This window comes from Pezoporus flaviventris, unplaced genomic scaffold (genome assembly GCF_033815535.1).
Source record: "Pezoporus flaviventris isolate CSIRO_AGI_PZ_B2104156 unplaced genomic scaffold, CSIRO_AGI_Pfla_v1 ptg000006l, whole genome shotgun sequence".
Classification (NCBI taxonomy): domain Eukaryota; kingdom Metazoa; phylum Chordata; class Aves; order Psittaciformes; family Psittacidae; genus Pezoporus; species Pezoporus flaviventris.
The window spans coordinates 16,091,167-16,116,194 of record NW_026892554.1 but is presented as its reverse complement, the minus strand read 5'-3'; the positions used below and the strand labels follow the sequence as shown (position 1 = coordinate 16,116,194).

The 25,028-nt window shown below is 37.6% G+C and overlaps 1 protein-coding gene across 3 annotated transcripts in view; it reads right to left on the bottom strand.

Moving 5' to 3' along the window:
- Positions 1 to 25,028, bottom strand: part of TJP1 (tight junction protein 1) — a 195,562-nt gene that overhangs the window by 28,046 nt on the left and 142,488 nt on the right. For all 3 annotated transcript variants that reach the window (XM_061447138.1, XM_061447139.1, XM_061447140.1), the window contains 8 exons: positions 16,656 to 16,712; positions 10,765 to 10,889; positions 10,444 to 10,546; positions 8,803 to 9,082; positions 8,142 to 8,245; positions 7,377 to 7,545; positions 6,883 to 7,027; positions 1,146 to 1,282 (listed from right to left, as the gene is read on the bottom strand). In XM_061447138.1, the coding sequence (XP_061303122.1) occupies positions 1,146 to 1,282; positions 6,883 to 7,027; positions 7,377 to 7,545; positions 8,142 to 8,245; positions 8,803 to 9,082; positions 10,444 to 10,546; positions 10,765 to 10,889; positions 16,656 to 16,712 (1,120 nt within the window). The remainder of the gene's footprint in view (positions 1 to 1,145; positions 1,283 to 6,882; positions 7,028 to 7,376; positions 7,546 to 8,141; positions 8,246 to 8,802; positions 9,083 to 10,443; positions 10,547 to 10,764; positions 10,890 to 16,655; positions 16,713 to 25,028) is intronic.

The following is a 25,028-nucleotide window of genomic DNA, read 5'->3' as shown; positions in this document are numbered from 1 at the left end:
CTTATTACTTGCTTGGCAGTCCTTCAAACTAATCACTAGTACATTATTTTGGATTAAGAACCATCTCAAGCATCTCCTATCCTGGCTGGCTTTGAATTATGCCAGTTATTAATCTTTGCATGAACTCTGTCTTTTTAGAAAATGTTAATCTCACTACCACATCTTTTTTCTATCTTGGCAAATATAAACTTACTTCATGTGCATGTTGTTCCTTTAGGTCACCCTCCATGACTTTTTTTAAATAATCTCTCCTGCATTAGGAAGTCTACTGTTCTCATTTTCAAGAAATTTCAGTCTGTCAACACCGTAACTCCTCCAATTCTTCACTGAGCTACTCAATACTATACACAGGAGTATAACCCCTCATTCCCTAAGACTGCACATATTTTCAAGTTTGCATGTGCTTTTTCCTCATTTGGCCCAGCCTTTCAAGAGCCACCTCTAAACCACCTGCACAGCTCCTCTTCACTGAAAGTGCCTCATTCTGTAAATGAAAATATTACAAATCAGCCTGCCCAGAACAATGTCTTGTCACTGTTACGTTTTTTGTCTCTTTTACACCAACTGGCATTTATGTGCTGCCATTTAGCTTATCCTTCCCTCTTGGAAAAACATGAATGAGGTTTTGTTAGACATACTGCACTTGTTAAAATGCTTTCTTGGTCCATGACTGTAATTAGCAAGTGCTACACTAACAGAGCATTTCAGAGTATTCTGAATTGTCTCGGAAGCAGTAGCTCTATACATGGTTGCCTACATCCTTGTTTAAATATAGTCTGCTACAGTAACCCCTAAAAACCAGTCTACTAATTGCCTCTCAGAAGAGAAATAGCAGATCTTAAGCTTACTTGAGAAATCAGGACAAAACTCTTTATGACCATCACCTACAAATACAACTCTAAAGACTGAAGTCTGACCCCTATATAATGGGCAGACCCCACAGCTTCGGTTTCCAGGACCAAAACTCTTACGATATAAACAGGGGTACGATTACAAAGACTGTTAATTTTCAGAAATAAAAATACTTAGGACTTGGTCTGTTTTAAGACCCTAGTAATCATTCCACAAATATGCAATGGCATGAAGTCTTCACTGATCATCCATTCTCAGCAACATGTACAACTACTGTATTTTAATGTTTTTACCTGGAAGTGGTGGAGTTTGTTTTTCAGCTCTTTCGACTGCTACCTCATCCATAGTTTTAGGAACGTCATCTGCATTCTTTACAGGTGTAGAGACCGCTCCTGGTTTCGTTATTCTCTCATCTTCTTTGCTTCGAAGACTGTATCAGAGAAAAGATTTACTCTACATATAGAATTGTTTCTATGACTTTGATCTACTAAGACTAAAGAATAAATCCTTTCATTCATGAAGTTAATGTCTAGTGGGTAAGGAACTACCAACTACTATTTAACAAGGCTTTGTTCTTAGACTATCACATTATTAATAATTTTTACCATTTCTTAATCCAGGCATTTTTTCCCCTAACTTCATGTTAATAAAGGACTTCTCTACATATGGCTATCTAGAAAGAGGAAGGACACAGTGAAACATACTGCTCTCCACTTCAAGCACGGAAGTCATAAACATGCTCTGGATATTGAAAGCTTTCAAAGAAATTGAGAAGGGAAGAAACTGAGAAGAGCAGTTATGATGGCTGTCTTCATACACCTCCCTACAGAAATCATGGATTTTTAGACTTAATTTTTCAGCTTTGCTGTGATCAAGCTAATATATCTGATCCTTCATATGTCATGTGCTCTGGAACAAACGTGTTGTCAGTGCAGCTCTTGGTAGAGATTTGCAGAGATAAAAGGTAGAACACAAACATGCCCTTGATATCTTAGTCTTCAGAAGACTGTAAGGCCTTCAAACCAAGCTATTACAGGACAGGAATGCTTCTCATACACTCAGTCATCCATGTATTTCAGTAATACAACAACTCGCTGCTTCTTACGCATTTGTTACAAATGCTTTCAGTGAAAAACAAAGACACGTAGAAAAACTTTAAAAAGAATAAAATCTCTTGTTCTTTACACAATGAGACTAACTAAAGCTCATAGAACATAGTTTCTATTCCTTCAGCTCAAAGGATCAGGCATTCTTATGTTGTTATATAAAGGTATAGCTACCAGCTGTACCATAGTAGAAATGAACAATACGTATGTCGTATGTCAAAACGCTGTTAACACTGCTATCTTTTGAAACTTAAATCATTTAATAGGCTCAGAGCATTAATAATCACCTGGAAAAACAAAAGTAGGTCAATATATCAAAGAGGCAGTCTTAATTCAAGACCACGTACATTTAAAAAAAAAAAAGGAAATACAATTGCTGAAAGTTGTCAAATAAACAAGGATATAAAAAGTATCGGAGACAAGAGACACAAACAAATCACAGCTTTTTATGTAGTAAGAGACTCAGTTGCCCAGTAGGGGAAAAATACTTCCTCAAAGAGAACAATGGCCTGGTCAGTAGGCGCAAGCCCATCTCCTCTCATAAAGGTATCTGTCAAGTCTTCCACTACCAACAGCTAGATGGTGCTACTAGCAAATGATGAGTATCAATTCCCTTAAAGTTCAAATGTACCAAAAAATAAAAAAAAAGTTTTATTTTAAAGAGTAAATACTATTTTTAATCAAAACCGATTACTTCAAGAGTTGGAAGTATGACTCAGGAAACGGATCCTGACAAATCTATTCATCCAAGATGGGCAAAAAACAATAAATAGTAAACATCTAAATACAAGAAGAATGTGCTTTCCTGAAGCAATGCGAAGTCTTAAACACCAGAAACAAAGCTTAGCTATTCAGCCAAGACACACTAAAGACTTTTCAGCACTTTCTTCTGCCAGTTCTGAAGGCAACTAAGAAGAAAAAAAAAAAAAAAGCTACCACCAAACATACACACACACACACACACACAAGGAATACAGAAACGCACTGGAAATACTGCCACCCCAACAATCTGGGAAGACACTGGCACCCTTACCCTTAACAACCATCTTGTTGCAAGTCGCTGGTAAAAACAAGTACAGCAGCCTAATTTTTAAAATACTTATTTGTGCCTTATTTATTCAGATAAACCCCTTTGGGGGAGCTTCCAGAGTTGATTAAAATGATGCTAAAACCACTACATCCAAAATAATTAGAAGTTAGCCTTGATCTTTCTACTCTGCTCCCCAAGTTCACCTGTGAAAATCTTACTACTTCTCTTTCTGATTTCCAGCATATTTTAATTTGCACGTGAATTACGTACATAAACTAAGAGCTTATATTTTTCACCTCCAACACCAGACTAAAGTATGACTGGACTCCTCATTCCCCTGAAACTACTTCCTGGCTCATCAAAAACAGACCCACATGCATTTAGCAGTTCAAATGCATATTAAATGTCTTGGAAAAAAACCCTGTAGCAGTGCAAGCTATAACTAATTCCCCGCCCTGTCCACAGATTCTTGGGTAATGAGCACCAGTTAACAAGATATTACAGTAGATTTCCCCATGAGCCCTATCTGTTTCCACACATCTCTTAACACTTTACGGAAGCATTAGTCCAAACTAGTAGTATCTCTGTTTTGCTTTAAAAATACTGCAGTTACTAAACAAGAACAAAGTTCATTTTATATTTCTTCTCCACATAGTCCAAAACCAGTGCAATTTTATGCCGATTTTATACCCGCATATAGAAAAAGGAACATAATTATGGAAGAAAACAGCTCCCAGGGACAGTAACAAAAACAGAGTTATTGAGAGCAAAGCACAAAATAGTGGTGGGTAAATATCTGAAGCAATAACCTTCTAGACCTGGGCTACTGCTATGCATGTAGACAAACTTTGACAACTTCAATGCCTGCGAAAGGTCAGTTTTACTCCATCTAAGGCAACAAAGTCTGAATGGGAAAAAGCTGACAGAAGTATAAATGGTGACAGAACAAAAAGGAAGAAAATCAGAACAGCAGGAGAGTAGTTATTTTTCTTGATTCACTCAAATTGTCTGGTAAACACCGAGTATTTCACGTTACAAGATGATACAGGAAACTCCTGACTGATGCTGTCACTGGGTTCTGGGTGACAGAAACCTGTTAAAAACCTGACAGCTGCACTTCCCAAGACGCTATGTATTGTTCACTGTGAGCACTGTGACACTATTGTTTAACATCTGTGCTGCGTCAGGGCCCCCTCTACCTCACTTTCCACCCCTTTCTTTTTAAAGTGTATCTAACAAGCACGTGACTTTCAGTCACAAAATGACATCAGCTATACACTACTGCCATCAGCTGTGACTGTTACTTCAGAACTGAAAGAGACTGTCTGCAATACACAGTTGGAATGTTTGTTTGCACAACAAGTTTTGAACATGCAGGCTCCTTCCAAAAGTGTTTTTAGCACATATCAAAAAGTTTACATGAAAAGACAGCCAAGAAGCTGTCCTGTATTCCAGTTCCAGTTTCTCAACTTGTTTTGAAAATGGACAGATGTCTCATGCTGCATATAAACTGACAACTGTATTACAGAAGTCAACAACATCTTTCCAGAAGTAATGATGACCTCTACAAAGATTTCTCCAAGTTGCCACATCTTTCTTCTTGAGAAAGTGTTAAAACATATCAGAAAATGTTTTTGCTCTTCTAGTATCCAGGTGAGGAAGACAGCATATGAGAGTTCCCAAGTGGGATTTCTTTCAACAGGTAAAGGGCAACCCAGCAATGAAAACTGACAGGGCTTGTCACAACCTGGCTGTAAATGCCACTTTTCAGGATGGGTTCAGCTCAGCAACCTGTTACTGCCAGAAACTCATGGAAATTCTATATCCAGGAAAACTGCAGTCACACTGGTGTGTATATACCAGCATGGAATACTGAAAGGCGAACACCGAAGACCCTACCAGACCCCAAAGCAATACTGAAGCAAGTCTGATGGCAGATTTCTATATATTAGTGGACACCTGAAAGTGTCAGTCTGTAGTTAAGCTTGTATGAAAAGGATTCCCCTGGAGTTTCTCTCCTCATTAACATACAAACACTTGGAAGAGCAGGATTTAAATAAAGACTCATAATCTTCAATATGTTTGTAATGTATCTTTAAGTTCAAATGTGATTCTCAAGCCTTTTTTTCTTCTAGATTGTCTACCGAATTTTAAATTATAAAGCAGTTGCAGCTAATTTTATCTTATAACAGATCTGAACTTGCACAAGTAACCACTACAAGAGAAGTTGCTTTTAACATGTTTTTCTTTGCATGGCTCAGGGCCCAGATTTTCTGATCTTGAAAAGAACATGTCCAACGGGAAGTCAATCCATGCCAAGGTAGTTCTTGTTAATAAAGTAGATAGAGCGGATGCATTCAGAGTTGAGATAACTTCAAAGTTCCTTCTCAGGAAGGATTTAATTCTTCTGACAGTGTAGTCCATAGGGAGGAAGTGACCATGTACCTAAACCACTGTAATAGGACAGGAAAGCACTAACACTAGGGTAAGTCAGTCACAGTTTCAGTTTTGATGTGGTTTTTTTTTTTGTTATTCCTCCCTCCACAAGCCCTTTTCGCACAACATTAGAAATGCAGGTCCAGAAAGAAAGGCTTTAAAAACCAACAGAGATATCTCAGCCTTCAGAATCAAACCCCAGCATCTCAGATGCTGCTTTTAAATTTTTCCCATTAATACGGGGTTCTTACTTGAAAACAAACTTTCATGATTTGTGGTCCCCCCAAACAGCATAGATGGAAGAGAAACAGGGATGTTTGTAAACTATGACCCAACCAGGTGTGTGTGCATGTAAGATCGGCCTTGCAGTTTTATAAACCATTAGAAGACACTACAAACCTTAAAAGGTGCAAGTGTTATTTTCCCCTTAGGCAAACAAAATGTTATTAGCAACTAGTCAGGCTTATCTTTGTTTTATGGAACAACCAGCTGCAATTGGGTTTTGACAGTTATCTGTATTTTTGACAGTATCTGTAAAACTTCAAATACAGGCTCTGAATTTGGAATTTGCAACAGGTCAATTTAACTTCTACTCCATCATCTGTGAGCATCCAGAAGGTAAACTTTTCTCTTACAAATATTTAGTGGAACCTAAAATCCAACACTGACATTCTATGTCAATAAATTAAAATGTCAATTTCCAACAGACTGGAAATACAAAACAGGACATATGTCTATTATTCAAGACTAAAGTTTCACCTGACAGAAGACGTATCAAACCATACAAAAGATTACTTCTCTCTAAATTCATATATGACTTGTCTACTTCAGAATTATCATCAAAGTCCTAGTAGGACCAAGTTCAATTATTAAAAACTACATTCCAAAAGCTAAATCTGCTGTGCAATACACCTTATTTGATAGAGGTTAAATGTATTCAGAAACAAAATGTGCAGAAACAGAAGATAAGTTTAGAGGTGGCTAAATAAAGCAAGATTTCAATATGTTTTTAGAGGTGGCTAAATAAAGCAAGATTTCAATATGTTTTTAGAGGTGGCTAAATAAAGCAAGATTTCAATATGTTTAACCAGGTTGAGCATTCAACAGGAATTGTGCTTCTAGTCTGCTCAAATATATCCTTGCAGTTAACTGCCTTCTAAAAGCAAAATGTAACTGCATATGCTTCAATAACATATCGCTATCAAACTTACATTGCATTAATACAACCATGTTATAAGGTTATGTTTAAAAAAGGGATAGCATTCAAGTTAAACATTAAATTTCTCCTGAAGTCAAACAAAATTTGGATCATTATCAGCTGCATCTCTCGAAACAAAGAATGCCATATTACTGCTATCATAGCTCTGCACCATGTTACTCACATTTTAATCCAAGTACTATTACAACACATTAAATAGTTGATTTTAAAAAAATAAAATAGTATAATGCTGCCATCACCTGCCGTTGCTGGGCTGTTGTGGAGAATGTCTGGAATGGTCTGAAGGCTCTGACCTCTGGTCAGGAGATCGTGAACGACTGCGGCGGGGCCTGTCATGGGATCGGTTGGAATGATCTGATGCCAGCGACTGAATTTCTGAAATGTCTGTTAAATAAAAGTTGTTTTTTCATGAAATGATTGTAATTAAAATGGTGGCATGACCTGCTCAAATGGAAATAAGCTTTTGCAGAGAACTTTTATGAAGATGTTGAATCTGTATTTATTTTGAAACAACTAATATTCCTGACAGAACAATTACGAGAATTGTTACTCTATAGTTTTCTCCCGTTTTTGAAGGTGTAGATTTCAATCACATTCAAACAAGAATTTACCCACATGACAATCTCACGCCTAACTCTTCTCCCCCCTCCTCCCATCCCACTTATTTATTTCACATCTTTACAACACACGGAATTCCTCTCCGCCTTTGGAAATCAAGTTTATTCATGCTCACCATCTCTTTCTGATGCATTAGCAGAATGAATACTGTCAGAAAGATCAGGGACATTCAACAGTGTAGCTCTTTCATCTCGCTGAACGACCATCTTCAACTTCCCTTTTGATCTTTCTATTAGCGTTTTTGCATCTGCTAAGGACATATTTTCTGTCACTGTGCCATTTATCTAGAAGAGAAAAAAGCATATATAAACTTACTGAAAAAAAAAACAACAGTGAATCTCCAGATACACATACCCACAGATTATATTTAGAAATATCCAAGATATTTACCCAATTACCAACATACAATGGACTATTATTAGGCTAATTCAAACTATGTAACATAATACAGAAAATTATTTTCACCTTTCAAAGACAAAGCCTCTACCACCAATACAAAACTTTTAAAGTATTAGTTGCATTTTTTTGAAGCACCACTGCTATATTCAGCGGTTAGGAATGGCACGTTTTTCTGCACCAATACATTTACAGTAGTATCTTCAAATAAAAAGTGCTCAGTATGAATTAGAAATCCCTGGCTATATTGATTTTTACCAAAAAAAAAAAATTTACATTTAAACTGAAGATGAATTCCAGTAACGCTCAATGGCACAACATCTGAGAAATACTGATTTATACTTCAATTCACTGATCTCTGAAATAATTTAGTAAATTATACATCTTCTACCAACAATAATTATGCTATTAAGAGACAGCTTATTCTAAGAACATTTGCACAACACTCTTCCTTTTGAGCCAACATCACCACCATTTACTGTACCTTCAGTACAACATCTCCTTCCTGAATATTGCCATCTCGTGCTGCCAGGCTATCCTGTGATATTTCCTTCACAAATATGTGACTTGCCAACCGTAGACCATACTCTTCATACATCAGCAATAAAAGAAAACGAGAACTTATGAAACAGCAGTAAAAATGTAGGGAGGTATGTGAAGATTTACATTTACACTGGAAACACAAAGAGGACAGTGAACTTGGCACACGAAGGGCTGCAGTGGAATTACACTATGGATTTACTATTATATCAATCTCTTTTCTAACTCTGCCTGTTATCATAGCTGTTACTCAATAGCTTAATTTAGACACTACATACAGTTTGTCCTTTTCCAAACAAGACAGGCACTGAAGACTCAGCTAAAGCATATGGAAAGTATGCAGCCACTGAACACCAAATGTCAGGTGCACAGTTGGGGTTTGTTTACATTATATGATACTTTAATTAAGCCCATGTATTTTGGAATATGAAAAATACCACCAGAAACACAGTAGCAGTTTTTAAATTTTCAGCTAGCTACTGGTAAAATGGGCCAACAAACTGTTAACAGCGCTGCTCATACAGTGAGGCACTTCACACTGAATGAAGCAGTTGGCCTTTAAAAAAACAGCAAAAGTCTTAGCAAGAGAATTACATACAAGTTACCTTCATTCTTCCTTGATTTCACCAGTGTTACTTTGGTGGGTTTTGCAGGCTGACTTGATGTAACCGACCTTCTGTCTGATCTTGGTGATAAGCTTCTCTCTCTGCTAGCACTCCGATCTCTTACCCAGCTCTTTTCATGCCTTCTGTTAGCACTTAGACCACTACGGCTGCTTCTTGGATCACGTATCTCTTCATCATAGCTATCATCCTCATTTTCAGACACTGGTTCAGGTTCTGGTCGAGCCACTGGAATCTGAATTTTCTTCATCCTTCGGATAGTCTACAACCAAACACTAGATATCAGCCTCTGGCTGTGTAATGCCAATGGTGTTACTGAAGGTCAGAAGACAAGACAATCCCAAAACTCGCAAGAAAACACATACGTATTTATGAATGCCCTGACTTCTTGCATCCTCACTATAAAAATTCTACACAATCAATACAGATTGCTAGAAACATTTTTTGAGTGCTATGTTTGGTTTTACAGTTGTTTTAGTCCTTTCTGGTCCCCAAAAAGTGGCAAAATGATAACATTACAATAATACATAACACAATATTCTGTCTTCAGAGCTGCACATTTGAATGTTCTCTCTCTTTGCTTAAACCCACAGATCAGTTACTGGCACTGCTAAAAACTTCCTTTTCCTAACATATAACCTACTATACACTCAGTGTGCTACTGACAGAAAGTCTCTTAAACTCTGAAGCTTTCCAAAGCAATATTTAGGCAAGCCACAGAGGAAGAGGAACATTTTCACTGAAAGTTCAAAGTTGGTTTACTCTAGCGTAGTCAGCTGTTTCCAAAAAAGGCCTCAAGCCTGTTTAGAGGCTTATTTGCTATGTATTACAGAACTGAACCAAGTTATAGCATCAAGTTTTCATTAACTGCTTTTCATTACATTAATCTACACACCAAATATGTAAGATGCTAGAAGACCTGCACAGCTAATATTCTGGTGTGTGCAAGCTTTAAGAAATTGCTAAATCTACAAATACAAAATATGACGCACTTCTTGCAAGTATATTAAAAGCAGAAGAGCACTAGAAACCTGTCAGCATGAAAGCTTTTCTACAAGCCCTAGAGGCTGTTTTCCTGAACTAGCTGTTAGACATTGTGCATTTAATTTTTTTGTAAAAATCTCAAACTTCTACAGAACACCAGATTACTACCCTTAAGTGATGACCTGTATGTTTTGCAAAGTTCAAAAGCAAACCACTTTGAATAAGCCTACAGAATTATAGGAATTAAGGTAATTATACTTTATTTTGGCAAACTGCTTATTGAACATAAAAAGAATGGTGTTAGTGTCTGAACTGTGGGTAAAGTCCTTCAGCATACACAAGCCTTTGAAAATCTTGGTAAGAGTGCTTTTGGTAAACTGAGAACTTTACCATGAAGAAAAGGAGTTGAAAATATCCAGTGCTACATTACCTAAATATAATAATTTATAATAAAAAAAAAATTGAGTGACCCACATGATAAACTCATATCGATTGTCACTTATAACATGCAGCACCACACAGGTATTATTCTAGTACCTTGCATCATGCATGTATTTCATAGAAGACAGTACACCATTTCACTTTTGCTCTGTAACTACAAAATTTAAGGAAGCTTAAATCTTTAAGACATTCACTTACAATTTTGGCATTCTTCCCACTTTTCCTCAGCTGCTGAACAGCAAATGCATGCTCGACATTATCCATTGAAACTCCATTAACCATTGCAACGCGGTCATTTTCTCTAAATGAGAAACATCATAATACACAACATAAATACTTTATGCTAAGGGGAAAATAAGGGGGAATGAGTGTCATTGACCAGATGAACTGTATTATAAACCTACTATACAAACAATTACAGATAAGTATCTTGAGAGCAAAACAACTGGGAGGCTTACCTACCAGTGACAAAGATGAATGCCCCCCCAAATCAGAATACAGGTATAGTTTGGCACTTACTGCAGCAGTCCTTCTGCTGGGCCTCCTTTCAGCACATCAGAAATAACTATTGATGTCTCACCACTTTGAAAGTGAGGATTATCTCTTCCTCCAGATATTGCAATACCAAAACCAAAACCAGGGGCCTATAATATAATAGAAGCAATATTTTTACTACCCAATATTTACATAGTCAATATTCACATTCCTCTATCAAACACAGAAAAGTCCTATGGGATGAACAAAACTTTTTGTAAGAAAGAAGGATCAATGAACCATGCCATGCAATTCAAGAACAGGAGAGCGATTAAAAATAAACACTTTTAGAAGGCATAGAGTCTTAGCCTAACTATCCCATTTCTCCCAAGAGATTAGAGTTACTTTTTTTATGGTGTGGGCCTCTGGTGGCCATTAGTGAGACCTCAATCTTCAGTAAGCACAACATACCATACCACAGTATCAAGATAGTGATTCAAACTTGTATCACATGCTGCAACACTTTCTTTGAGGTTTCACAGTATGGCGTTTACCCAGCTTGCCCTCACTTAGCTCAGGAACCAACAGGATCACAGCACACAGTAGTACAACTGCAGGCTCAGTTCTTAGGAATACCAAGATCACTTGTACCATTAAATACATCAAAACCTTGTCAGCACTTGCAAATCATCTGCATCTTAACAAAAGGAATTTGCTTCAATCTTTTCCCTCTAGGGTGACCTGCCACTACAGCAAGGTCAATGCCTCTGAAAAGTTATTCTTGTTAGTTATTTCAGGATCAAGAATGATGCTTACATTTCTGCCTGGAAGCAGTGGGGGTGGGAAATAAACTTTATAAATGTTAACTGATTTATAAACTATCTAGTTTCTCTGTCATTGCCCAGAAAACAGTCAGAAGGATATAACCACTTAAATACTGTATTTTGCTCAAGAATTTACTTTGAAGTTTTTGACTGTGCATGACAGTCAGTGGATGGGAAAGATGAGGTTTCAGCCAATTCCTCCTATTTCACACAGCAGACACTCCATGCTGGCAGACTTATTCCTTTCTTCAGACTTTGTCAAACATGACCCAGCTTTAGGAATGAGTTTCATGAAGTGATGGCAGAAGCTACACGGCAGTCTGCACTTGGCTGCAAGACACGATACTCATTCCCATTTCCCCAAAAAGGTAGGTCATAAAAAGTTGGTCCAGATTTAGCCTGTAAGCAGTAAATGAATAGGACCATACAATACTAAAACAGAAGTCTGGAGATTCACTGTTCAGAAATCAATTTCAACAGTTAGCAAATCCTGTTGCCAAGTATGAACAACATTAAGTTGGTCTAACAAGTAGAGGGGGAGTGGGGTGGAGTACACCTTACTGCTTCTACATTCATTTTAATTCATTAAAGGAAAACTGGACATCTTTTCAAGATGCAGCCCACCCAGATCAACCAGAAATCACAGCTGGGATTCAAGAATTAATGAAACCCTGTGCCACGCGGGACAACAGTCTAAAGAATCGTAATTGCCTACTTATGACGAGAGCTGAGGTTTCTGTTCAATTTTATTTTCTAAATAGTAGACCAAGAGAACATATAATAGGCTATGAAAATATGTAACAAAAACCTCTTTCAAAACAGTAATATTTCCCCTTTTTCATATCACTGCTGCTTCTTTAAATATTCCATTATACCCATATATTTGGGTGGGGAAGGAAAAAGGAGAAGACAAAGACATTTATGTCAAACTTCATTAAATGTTCTCTACCTTTCCTTACACCATAAACAAAAAAATTCTCATAGCTCTTCACTCATGAGGAGAAATAAAGTCATTAGGCCAGCAGAGATGCAGAAACTCACTATGAATCTTATCTTGGTGCTTGCCATTCTATTTTTTGAGCAGATTTGCAAACCAGATCACCACTATTAAGACAACTAGTTCCACATTTTCCATGCTATTCCTTTTCAAGAAGGCCTGAAAAACTAATCTCATATGCATACGTCAGTCCCATGATTAGTCAAATGCTTTCTAATAACATAAATCAAAGTCTGAAGAAATACTCTACATTATAAAGTATAAATGAAACCCCAAATCTTTTTAAAAATTTAAGACTTTAAGTAATCTGCCAGTGAACCTCAGCCTACTACTTTTCATCATGCTGCCTATCTTCAGCTTAAGAGATAAACAATAAAATGAACTACTCTCAAAATTGAACTTAGGTCCTAGACGTCTGGAAATAGCAAGATGATCACTACAGATTATACAAGATATAAATATGTATCTTAACTAAAATCACGTATTTTTTTGTTTGTTTAAATCAGCCACATCACAAATTCACCTGTTAGATACTGCAGTGACAACACTAATCAAAACAACACACCCCCCAAAAAAAACAAAACAAAAAACCAACAAACACGAAAAAACAACCCAAAATGTACTATTCTGCTCTCCCACAGTACAACAGCATGGGAGGAGCAGAAAGGCTCTTCAGAAGGAGACACATCTAACACAGACACACGGAGCTTTAGTTCCGAGTATGAAGAAATCCACATAATCTATGAAGTGTATGGATCCTCCTTAAGTCTTTTACAGTTAAGTATACAAAAGCAGAAGATTTCTCAATAAAACATGAACTGTAGCTACCTGATAAGCTTTAGCTGAACTCGACACTGGCTCAATCTCTTACAAGTTAAGCAGCAGTCTAAGAAGTTGGAAAGATAGTAAAGAAAGGGAACAAAACTCTAGGTTAGAAGTTCAAGCGTCTTCTCCTCTAAAGAAGTTTCTATTAAGACTTTTGCACAATCACGCTGGAACTCACCAACTACTGTGTTATATCACAACACAGACTGCTTCTGTGCTCTGCTCCAGACACTCTCAGATACCCGAAACAGATTAAAAAAACCCTGATGTTTGAACTGTCAAAGCGCCTCTGCTATCATGTATATATATTGCAACTACTGGGATTAAATATGCTATTTCCCAAATCTGCATGACATCTCTAGAAAGTAAAGGTCCTAGACAGCAACCCTTCAGAAGTGAGTAAGGCTGCATTTTTCAACAAGAAGTCCCTATGTAAAGCACTCCCTTCTTTCTGTGAGGCTCATCTTCTGAAGTTTATATAACATACTAACCCCTTTTTAAAGGGTCATTACAGGATCCAAACATGTTCAAAAAAACCCAACACATGTATCTTCAAGATATTTAAAACTTCTGAACTGCCATTAACTGATTTATAGATCAGTAACTATCCCCATAACAATGCAGAAGCATTTTTAAGATGTTTAATCCCTCAGACACAGAGATGTAAAAAAAAAAAAAAAAAAACAAAAAAAAACCAAAAAACTCATCAATTGATTATACAGATAGAATACCTTATAGTATCTGCTACTGTGGCTTTTTTACTTCAGGAAGAAATTGCATACAAATGATAACTGGTTTTCTAAAATCTGATGAGTACTACCTAAACTGCTTTTTGTTTTTACAGTTTTGGCTACCTTTATGGAGTCCATGAAGAGTTAAAGGAATCCTACTCTGCCATAGACAGAAGCAATGGAGTTTTAGTAGAGAACAGCACAGGCTTAAAAATGTCAGTGCTGAAATTACCTACAGGATAGAGGTAAGTCTCAAAACAGGAATAAACATAGTTCAGAATATTCTACGAAATTTTGCTAACACACACACGGCACCCAACAAACTACTTGCATTCCCCCTCTATTTTTAAGGCTGTTCACTCCAATAGATGCTAGTCATCCTTACTCATTAAGTAGTTTTGATCAAATACCATGGAAGATAACCTGGTTCCGACATAGTTTCTTTGGGACACTTGGAGGGACAACAGATCTGCTTGCCATTATGAAGAGACATGAACTGATCTAGACTGACACCAACTCTGCACTTGTCTGCCTTTCCCAGGGGGACTTACTAAGGGTTCATATTTATAATGAATTTATACTGGACCTCAGTCTTCCAATTACTTGTCTAACTTCATTTCGGAACTCAAATACTGACAAAAAGGCACAAAAAGGTTTGGTAAAAGAGCTTTGCAGGCATATCAATAAAACAGGAAGCCCATAATGGGAAGCCCAACTTGCATCTATCCCATAGAAATTCAGCATGTTAAGTATCTTAATTCCATCATACACAGCCGTGTTACTGCTCTCAGCTAAGCCTAAATCAGAGGGACATTTTAGCGTGCCTCACTAGAAAGTGAGTTCCATTCTTCAGAATGTTCTTTGTGTGGCTGACAGTAGAAGTTCTATAGCAGTTCTGTAGCTCAGCCAAGTCGAACAGATAAACTCGCACAAAAAATATTCCACAATCACTCAGAGTGGCATTTCAAGTCTATTCCAATTCTGTAGCTTCTAGATACTTTTGAGGATAACTGAGATCTGGATGCATTTCACTCCTTCCAACTAAAATGGAGTCATCTCATTTACTGGATAACCTAACACTACAAGAATGTCACAAATAAAAAGCAAAATCAAAAGCCCCACAAACAAATCTGCAGTTGCTCTCCTAAATCCTCTTCCCAGCGCCAAGGATAAATTCTAAGCACCAGTTTGCTTTGCAATATTATAAGAATTTTGGTGTTGTTATCTGGCAGATGAAAAACATTCATTGTTTGGTTCTAATTGGCTAAAATAATACTATCAAATTATTAACAGTACATGCCATCAGCTTTCAACATACAAATGAAAGATACCTACTCAAATAACAAAACAGTTAAAACAGTACAGTTGGCAGAAGTTTGGCACATGAAGAATCAAAACTGAAACCATCATCAGACTACGCTTTTCACTGATATACTATACAAAGACATCTGACTATGTACAAAGACGTGATTTCTAGTTCCTATCTATTATTTCACAATTTGCTTGTGGTAGCACCATATTGCATCATCTCATTATTCCTTTGGCTCACTGACTGAACACGTCATTTTCAAGTTTCACTGAAATAACTTTTTTTGAATGTAAGACAGTACTGATTCAATGAGTAATATGAGCAAAAAAAAATTTAAGTTTACAGAGGCTCCAGGGATGACTGGACAGCTTCAAAAACACGTGAAAGGCAATTACATATAGAAATAATACTTCATGCGCAAGAACTTGTTGACCTAAAAATCACTGGAAGCTTTAAAAGTAGCCTAGATAACTATGGCTACACATTTTTAGTTTTACTCATACTTTTCCTTCTACATGTGGTTGCAGTTACAGACAGGATACTTTGTTAGAAAGCCTTCTGGTCAAGCCGAGTGTAGCCACTCTCCTCTTAAGAGGGCAAGCTCTCAATGATTATTTTGAATCAACAACATTAAACTCAAAAGAATCAACAGAAAGACTTTCCCTTAAGCAACTCACTCTTTACTGTGTCTCTTGTACAGCCTCGCAATAGCTACATCAAAAATCAATTTGATAAGAGTAACTCAAGTAAAGGAAGAGTCAACCTAAATGTAAAAGCTGTCTTCCTATTCCCTGACTCCCTGTAAACGTTACTTTGTCAAAGGTGCACTTCTGGCCACCCAAACCCACTATTTTCAGTCACTTCAAGAAAGGGGCAAGAAAATAAGGCAATTTTAAACACATTTATACTTAACTACATTGTTTTATGCCCCCGCAAATAAAGTTTTACATTTAAGTATAAATTACAGCACAATCATTAATGAACACTTAGATTTCTAACTACTTTCACTTACATAGAGAAGTAATCTAAAGCTTTGTTTCTGGCATGGTTATTTGCTGGCATTTATCTCTGAAATCCAACAAAGAAATACAGTACTATCACATGAAGCTTTTACAACACTTCTAAATTTAAAAACAAAAAATATGACAGTTTCCTTTTCTTTTACTTCCTGACACCTGGCTTTTTCCTATTGTTTTCAAAAGCTACCAGTATCCTGCGTTAGGCAGACACAACCAATTGTATGAACTTACCCTGTGAAGAGTCACTGTGTGTTGTTCCCATATAGCTGTTTCTTCCATTGTTGTGCTCTAAGGAGAAAAAAGAATCCAAAGATTAGACTCACTGTCAATCGCTATACTAAAAGACTGTATAATACCACAGAAACTTACACTCTTTAATATTCATGTTGAATAGCTACCGAGAAGTAGGGCTAGCTCATTCGTTACACATTTCCTGTCTTTGTATGTCACATCTGAACTTCCCGTGCTCCCAGGGAAGTGGGGCAAGGGTAATAATAGGCAAAATAGATTTCTAACCATTATGTATTTCAGAACTTGAAGTTATAAAGATGTTTAAAGGGAAGGACTACAAGAACAATTTGTGATGTAGGCTCTCTTGCTTGCTCAGTAAGTGGATTAAGTAAATGAAGCTGGTCCTAAGCTCACTTTCCATTTTCCACTGTGATCAGTTGTATTTGTATTCTAACTTACATACTTCATACTTTTTTGAACATACTCTTTTTGTGTGTTTTAGCCGTACAAAGAATACCACTAATTCATGGATGCCCAGCTATAGTTTGCAGTACCTGTGCTACTGTATTATGCACACAAGTCTCATTTAATAGACTCCACAGTTTAGAACAGGCTAATTTCTTTGGTGCACAGTAGCACTGCAGAAATAACATGGTCCTCTTTAAGGGAACTAAATTAAACAGTAACATTATAACAATATTTACATACCTACATTTCTGCTTCAAAGAGCAGACATTTGCACTACTTAATGTGCCACCACAGGCAAACACTGGAAAGGACAAGATGGCTTGAGGAAGGAAAACTAGCAGAGCCAAAGGCTTGAAAATGGGCAGAAAGGCAGCAGAAAATACAAAGCAAACAGCATGAAGTCTCCCACTCTAGTACTGTACATTTTCTACCTTTCCAGAGGGCGTTCCCAGTGTTTTGCTCCTTACTCTCCCCTCTCACAAGCAAGCAATCCACTAACTAATGAACAGAATCAGAACACAAACATCTCAATCTCAACAGAAACAATGTGAGAGTGTTTAAAGTTTACCCTTGTTTCAGTTACTGTAACTCAGCCACTACAACAAAAGAGTAGTCCTAACTTTTAATCCAGTCCTGTACTGTAACAGGGAACAGCAGCTGGAGTGCTACTCTCACAATCAATAGCTCCGAAATCTTGATGCAATTTTGTAACATCAGAATTTGCAACCAGGTTTAAATAGCGAGCTCTTCTTGTGACCCCAATGTGCTACATTACTGCTAATTTCTTTTTCAGGATTCGCTTCTGCTGGAAGTGTTGATGCAACTTAATTGGGCTATACTTCATTCAAGCGGCTTTTGTTCCCCTCCATTCAATACCAAATGTTACTCCTTTGCATTACAAATTGATTCAACTCCACCCCAGAATTAGATTATTTCTCCAGCTTTTTAGAAGTAGACCAGATATATATTAAAACAGTGATTTACACAGAGCCACCTCTGAAACAAAACAGAATGTTTAGCTTGCTAAAAACTGTTAATGAATACTGATTTTCTTCCCTATTTCTGACGCTCTCATTCTGTCTTATTTTTGGCAAGAACTTCTCAGTCTGAACATCTCTTCAACAAGTGAAGAATTATCTCTGCAAGTGAACTTCTGAAAGAAAGAACTCTAAGTAGCTCCTATTCAAAAAAAGCAACATCAATCTAAAAGACTGCAAAAAAAGCGCAGTTCACATTTTTATTGAAATACGTTGTTTCATTTCTGAGATTATCAACAAGTTAACCCGACTCGCTCACTGACTGCATTTGTCCTGGCAATGCCACCCAGGTACAATGCTCCATCAGCAGTCAAAGGCACTTTTGCACAGCACAGTTTTGAGCTACTTAGCTGAGTACCAGATTTCAATGGTTCCAAGTTCTTCTGCCTCACTGTTGACTCAGTACACAGGGCATGGTGCAAACACACCAACTGGTCCTGGGTATGGCAAAGCCTGATAAAACACAGTTTAACCAGCTAAGCACTCCTCCCACTGGATCTGAGAGAGCTTGTGATCTCAGAGTTGGAGTAGGATAAGATAACAAAAACAGCTAACCAATGACTAAGAAAAAGGAAGTGACCTACATAACATGCCTTTAAGAACCGTGAGAAGACTTACTACCTCACAAAACAGCAAGACAAACCCTGAAAAACCACTCACATAATCTCTTCCTAAAACTGACCTGGGTGTTCACTCCTCAATCGACTGACCCTGCCTGCCATTTTTAGTGGCTTTTCCCTTTCTGCAGAAACTCAAGTCTTTCCATATTCTTTGCTTGCTCTTCTCCATCTTCTTGTTCATACTATCTCCTCCACTCATCTATTGCTATTACCTCCCCTACATTTTTACCAATACGTTCATTTCAAATTCACAAGACTTGGAAACTTCAAATATCCATTAGCTAAACAGACAACCAAGTGGTATGCTATTTTCATTCTCTCCGCATGCCCAAATACCAATCAAGAACAGTGAAAACAGCTCAAAAGCAGCCTGAGGTAAGTTGTTGGCTTTGACACAAACTGCTTACGTTAGTTTCTCATCTGTAAAGAACTGCATCACTCACAAGGCAAAGTTTGATGAAGACATGAGAAGGTACTGACCCTACTAAGTATTAACAACTGAGGCAGAGGAGCTAGTTTGCACCACCATCAGCCGAGGTCCCTGCTGTGGTGCTGCTCTTAGACCATGCTCACAAAGTGCTCTACATTTCATGCAGCCTTTGAATTTCAGGAATCTTGTAAGGACTTCATTCCAAAGTCTCTGGAAATGGCAGACACTGCTTGTAATTAAGGGGTACAGACAGTAGTTCTGCAGTGTTAGTGCCAGAGCCCCTCTGACTGCTGGTGCCAAGCTTGCTATCCCAAATAAGGTCACTCACCACTGATTTAGGGGAAGTCAAGATGACTCAGCAGGAACTGAGAAATACATACAGCCTAGTACCTCAGAAACTAGGAATGTGTGAGAATACTAAGATGATACAGTTTAGGGTTAGAGTAACTGAACAGAGACCATTAAGTATCTCTGAAATGCAAGTGAAGAACTGACAGCATTTGGAACTTTGCAAACTCCAGATACTATTATGTATGGTTCTTTACACACATAAAAATAACAGAAAGAGAATAATGGTATCATGACTTCAGTGTTGGAAAGAAAAAAAATTATGCTTTTGCTTCAAGAGTTTTCTTAAGCTCATGTTAAACACCACTATACAGACAATTTGTAGCATTCCCAGCTCTGTATATGGCAAAAGGATGTGTTTGCAGGCTGTTTCTTGGTTTTGTTTTCTCGCTAAGGGCAGTGAGATTAATACATTCTCAGAGAAAATCATATTTAGGGATCTAACTTGGAACAGGCAGATTTTCAGGTCTTCCTCTGGCCAGTGCAAGAGTAATGTACCATGGAAAGTGATAAAGTACTTTTTGTATCTTTACAAACCTAATTTTGCAGATCAGCATTGACAGCTGTACTGCAGACAATAAAATGAAGCAACTACTTCTGCTACCTCAGGGGGCATATTGTTTCTATTCTCCACAAAATACAATAGAGAGGAAAGCTATCTATCTGTGACAGATCCAAGCCTCTGCTCTAACCCTTTCAACTACAACAAGCAAACTACAAAAAACGTGAACCACCGGATTACAAACTTAACTACATAAAGAACACTACCTTTGCTCCGAAGTGTGCAGCCTCATGTTGCAGCTTTTGCGCACTCCTTACTTCCAATAAAATACCTATGTCTAAAACCATTCCTATTTGTCTTGATAAAAATCACAGCAACTTTGAGAAATAGCTTTCTTATTCAAGATATGGAAAAAAGATAAAATAGAACTGGTAAGGGGCTGTATCAAAAGAAGGAACTAAGTTTAGATTTAGTGTTGGTCTCTTCAGAAAGACAGCAGACATTCATACACCTTATTTATCTTGCTCTATTTCTATTTGGCTTCTATAATTAATTCTCTATTATTCTTTGGAAGCCCACACCAGCAGTGGGATGCTACTTAACTTAGAAGTTTTAAAGGTTAAAATGCAAAATCATTACACTTTGATTGCACTTATGGGAACAAGAATTAAAAGTACTTAATGCAAAAACTAGTATCTGCAACTGTCACAAGAATTTCTGCAGGTTTGTTGGGTATCTTGAAGATACTTAACATTCATTAAAAAACTTAAAAAATAAATCAAAGTCAATATCCAAAACAAACAGCTTCCTGAGGAAGTTCAGAGAAGAAAACAATCTTCCTCAGCCAGCCCAAAGCAGGGAATGAAGAGGCAATTCCCACCCTCCAGCATCTTTTAGCACTCAGCTGGAGCACTGTTGCTTCCAAAACCAACCAAGATGACCTCCTACAGATACTCCCCTTTTTCATTGCCTAATTAAACTACAGACACCTTAAAATTCCAACAGCTTTCCTTCAACTCTCTTGTAACAAAAGCCTTCAGCTCACAGAAAAAATAACAAAAAAAACCATCAATTTTTTAACAGCCGTTCCTCTGTAATTAGTGCAATGAAGACAGAATCCTACTGTAAGATTGATTTTATCAACTGAGAGCTTTATCTTACAGAGTTTTTATACAACATATGCAATGCACCACGTTTACTCTCCAGAGCACCTTAAAGAGATATTTGAGCTATTTCAAGTACTGGAAGCCAACTACTACAGCAAGTGTAGCCAAAAAGGAGGGTACTCCAAGGTAGGAAAAACACAGCAATATGCACACTGTAAAAAATGGGCGTTTGCATTCAGAACTGGGATATCTCTGCACTAGACCTTGCAAGCAGCCTACATCCTTGACTTTTACATAATCATCCCTCTTTGCAAGCAGGAAAGACTATTACCCTAAATGTATTTTTGAGGAAAGACAGACTAAGAGATAGGACAGAACAGCTCAGGGACTGCTGCAGAGACAAACAACATGCACCTGATGCTATTTGATTATGTCTTTTACACACCAATGCTAAATGGAGCAGAAGCATCCACTAAAGCATCTTCTTGGGAGACCTTTATGATATAAAAAATAAAAAAACAACCAAACAAAAAAAAATAAACCCCACCAAACAAACAATAAACAAAAAAAACACAGCAACAAACCCTCCACAAAACTCATTCATTACTGAAACTGAGAAACCAGTCATCAATTTCACCTTCTGTCTAAATGCAGATCCATGGAAGCAACACTGACCATCTATTTTGGATACAGAATGTTAAACTTATTCTCTCAAACAGATGTACTAAGCACCTTAAAGTTATGCAGTGTGCATCACTCCTTTTTTCCATCTCTCACACTGCACAGGTCCCAAGCTCTAGTCAAGAATTCCAGTCCTCCCCAACACTTGTCTACATTCAACAGGTCACCTCATGAAAAGCCTGTATTAAGAAAGACACCATTATTAAAGCAAGTCTTCGGATGACAACATGCAATGCAAGTTTAAAAAAAAAGAAACAAAAAACAAAACCAAAAAAACAAACCACCACCAACAACAACCAATGAAGACCAACAAAACACATACAGACTTCTCAACACTTACTTAGATCAATGTACAGGCGGAAAGTCTCTGTCTCAGATAGTACATACCTACTGCTTGGACAACAGAAGGTATCTTTACATCATGAATAACAACCTTGAGAAGAAAAACTAGGACTAAGTTTATATATATATATATGCATATTTTCAGTAATAGCTAGGTTCTTTCACCATTCTGCTCAATTCTCCCTATGCTTCCAGAACCACATGAAACTCCATGAAATACTAGCTTACTAAATACAATTTCCACTGCTTCCTGCTCTAAGATTCCCAAGATTACTTACTATATTTTCAACAAAAAAATACCACACGCACATGCATATGAAAGTCTCTTCTGTTAGTTTTCCTGAAGAATTTCTGTGTAAGACATTTTTGCTCAGACACTCTCACTCTGATTTCTGGGCAATATTCTCTTCAAACTGAAAAAAAGAACAGCCAGCTTGTTTTTTTTAGGAAGACTTACTTTTCCCGAATGGTCTTTCAAGTCCAAGCCTCAACATATCACAGACAGCTCTCTGATCTCCTGGCATCATTAAACCTTTGTTGGTTTTGCTACTGCTCAACACAAAAACCAGTACACTTGCCTTCCAAAAAAACCACTGATCATGAACAGAATGCAGAAATCTGGGGGGATATTACATTTTAGTGAAATAATTAAATATTGAATTATAGATCCAATTAAATCTGAGTATTTTTAGAAGTGTTTATGATACAGTAGTGAATATCATATCCGTGAACAGAAGGCTGACACTTGAGAATAAGATGGCAAAACAAACCAGAATTTAAGACTCAAACACATATACATCTCAAATGATCTTAGGTCAAGTTACTTCAGATGAAGAGTACTAGTCACACTATGGTAACAGTACCAGCCAGCAGCTAAGCAAAGCTTAAGAGTGTCATGATCTCTATGGCGTGGGAAAACTGTTTTAGAATTTGGGATCCTTGTCTGTTTTGCTTCTTTCCATTTTGCTTTCCAGCTGGCAATGAAATCATGCAGCATCACAAACTCTAAGTGCTGGCAAGCAGCATTTCACAGATCACGACTCCAGGCCAGTATGCTAGCAAAACAGAACAAAAGTCACAACAGAACAGAAAGGCTAAAAAGCAAAGTGGTAAACTGTGTGTACCCATGCTCATCATCATCCCATCCACCACCCCCCCAGTGAAGTTGCCAAAAGGAAGCACAGGTAGCTTGCAGTTTGCTTTTTGTTTTACTTTGGTTTAAGCCTTTACCACATTGTCCCAGGTCAGTATTATTAGGACTTAGAGATTCCAAAATTAGAGTTTAGGTTTTAATATGTAATTGAAAGTATTTATCTTCTCTTGTTTAAAGATGAACTTTAGGTCAGTTTTTTTTTTCATGATTCAAAAAAAACCTACAAAAAACAACAAACCAACTTTAAGAAACAAAATGTAATACTTTAATTCTTTATATGTCAGGGTGCAACTTGAAAAGCACTTATTTTAGCGTAACTGCTTAAGCAGCACATGCTGCCTTCATGCGAGTTTCCACCTTCAAATATACCCTTCTCCCCCGTGATATGCTTGTGCATGCTACACTTATGTATGTGGTCCTTTCTACACATATCTGCTCCCCATCAGTTCATCTCAACCCTGCTGACAGATGCTGCTAGTGGCACAGCCTGTAACCCAGCCCTGTTAATGTAAAAGCTCAAACTCCAGCGTTGTATCAGAGTAAAATAAGCTACAGTGAAGCATACAAGTGGAGTTCATTAAGCATACACAGCTGTGATCACAGTTTCACAGCAGTTGACAACTTGGAATGCCAAAACCCAATTATGCATTACCTGCCTCGTTGCTTTGTTTTAAAACCACAGGGGCAGGCTGGCCAGGGAAGCTGTGGAATTTCCATCCTTGGAGGTATCCAAGCCTCAATCAGACAATAACCCAAGCAACCTGCTGTTGCTGAACCTACTCTGAACATGGGGCTGGAGTAGATGATGTCCAGAGCTCTCTTCTGACCTTGCTGTTCTGCACCTATTCTATAAAACAGCTGTAGTGAGAACTGGTTTGAGCAGAGGGCTGGGCTAGCTGATCTCTGGAGTCCCAACTTTAAATCTGTGATTCTATGCAAGTCATTTCCAGCACATTCCTGAAACCAAACCCAGTCATCCAACTGCAGCCACAGTCTCCATCCCTGCTCATAGATGCAGCTTGGTGTTTACCACTTAGTTAAGAACATTAGCTGAATTCTGCAAGTATGGGTTGTTGTTTTTTTTTTTCCCTTGGTGGAGAAGAGCAGCACAGCATCAGTACCCACATGAAGCATAATCATAGTGTATTAGTTTTATATAAGAAACCTCATGTACGTGACCATTGTTTTTTAAAGCCAAAAGGCTCACAAGTTTAAGAAATGGTCACCAAAAAATTACCAACATGAAGAGCAACCTCACTAAGTCAGAATGTCTCTTACATCGTTTCTAATTGGGAAAATCATATCCTAGTTACCAAGCACTGCACCGTACCACTTTTAGATCATTATATGCTAAAGATCGGTCAAACTAGAGCCCCAGGATAGGCAAATACCATCCCACTAGAACAGAGCAGGACTGATTTTCCCCAAGATGCTACCCAAAGCTTTTAAGTTTCAATCAGACCAAATACGCTTTTTAAGAGCCTTGTATGACAGCCAAGTACAGATGCACAGTTATGGACTTGCCATCTTCCAGCTTGACAAGAAAACAACAGCACACACAGGTTAATGTCTCCTTAAAATGTCTGGTGTGTTAGGGTTTGGGTTTTTTGTTATTTGGGTTTTTTTTTTTTTTAATTTTGCAAGTTGTTTCACTTCAGAATATTTTCTTGGGGGGGGGGGGGGAGC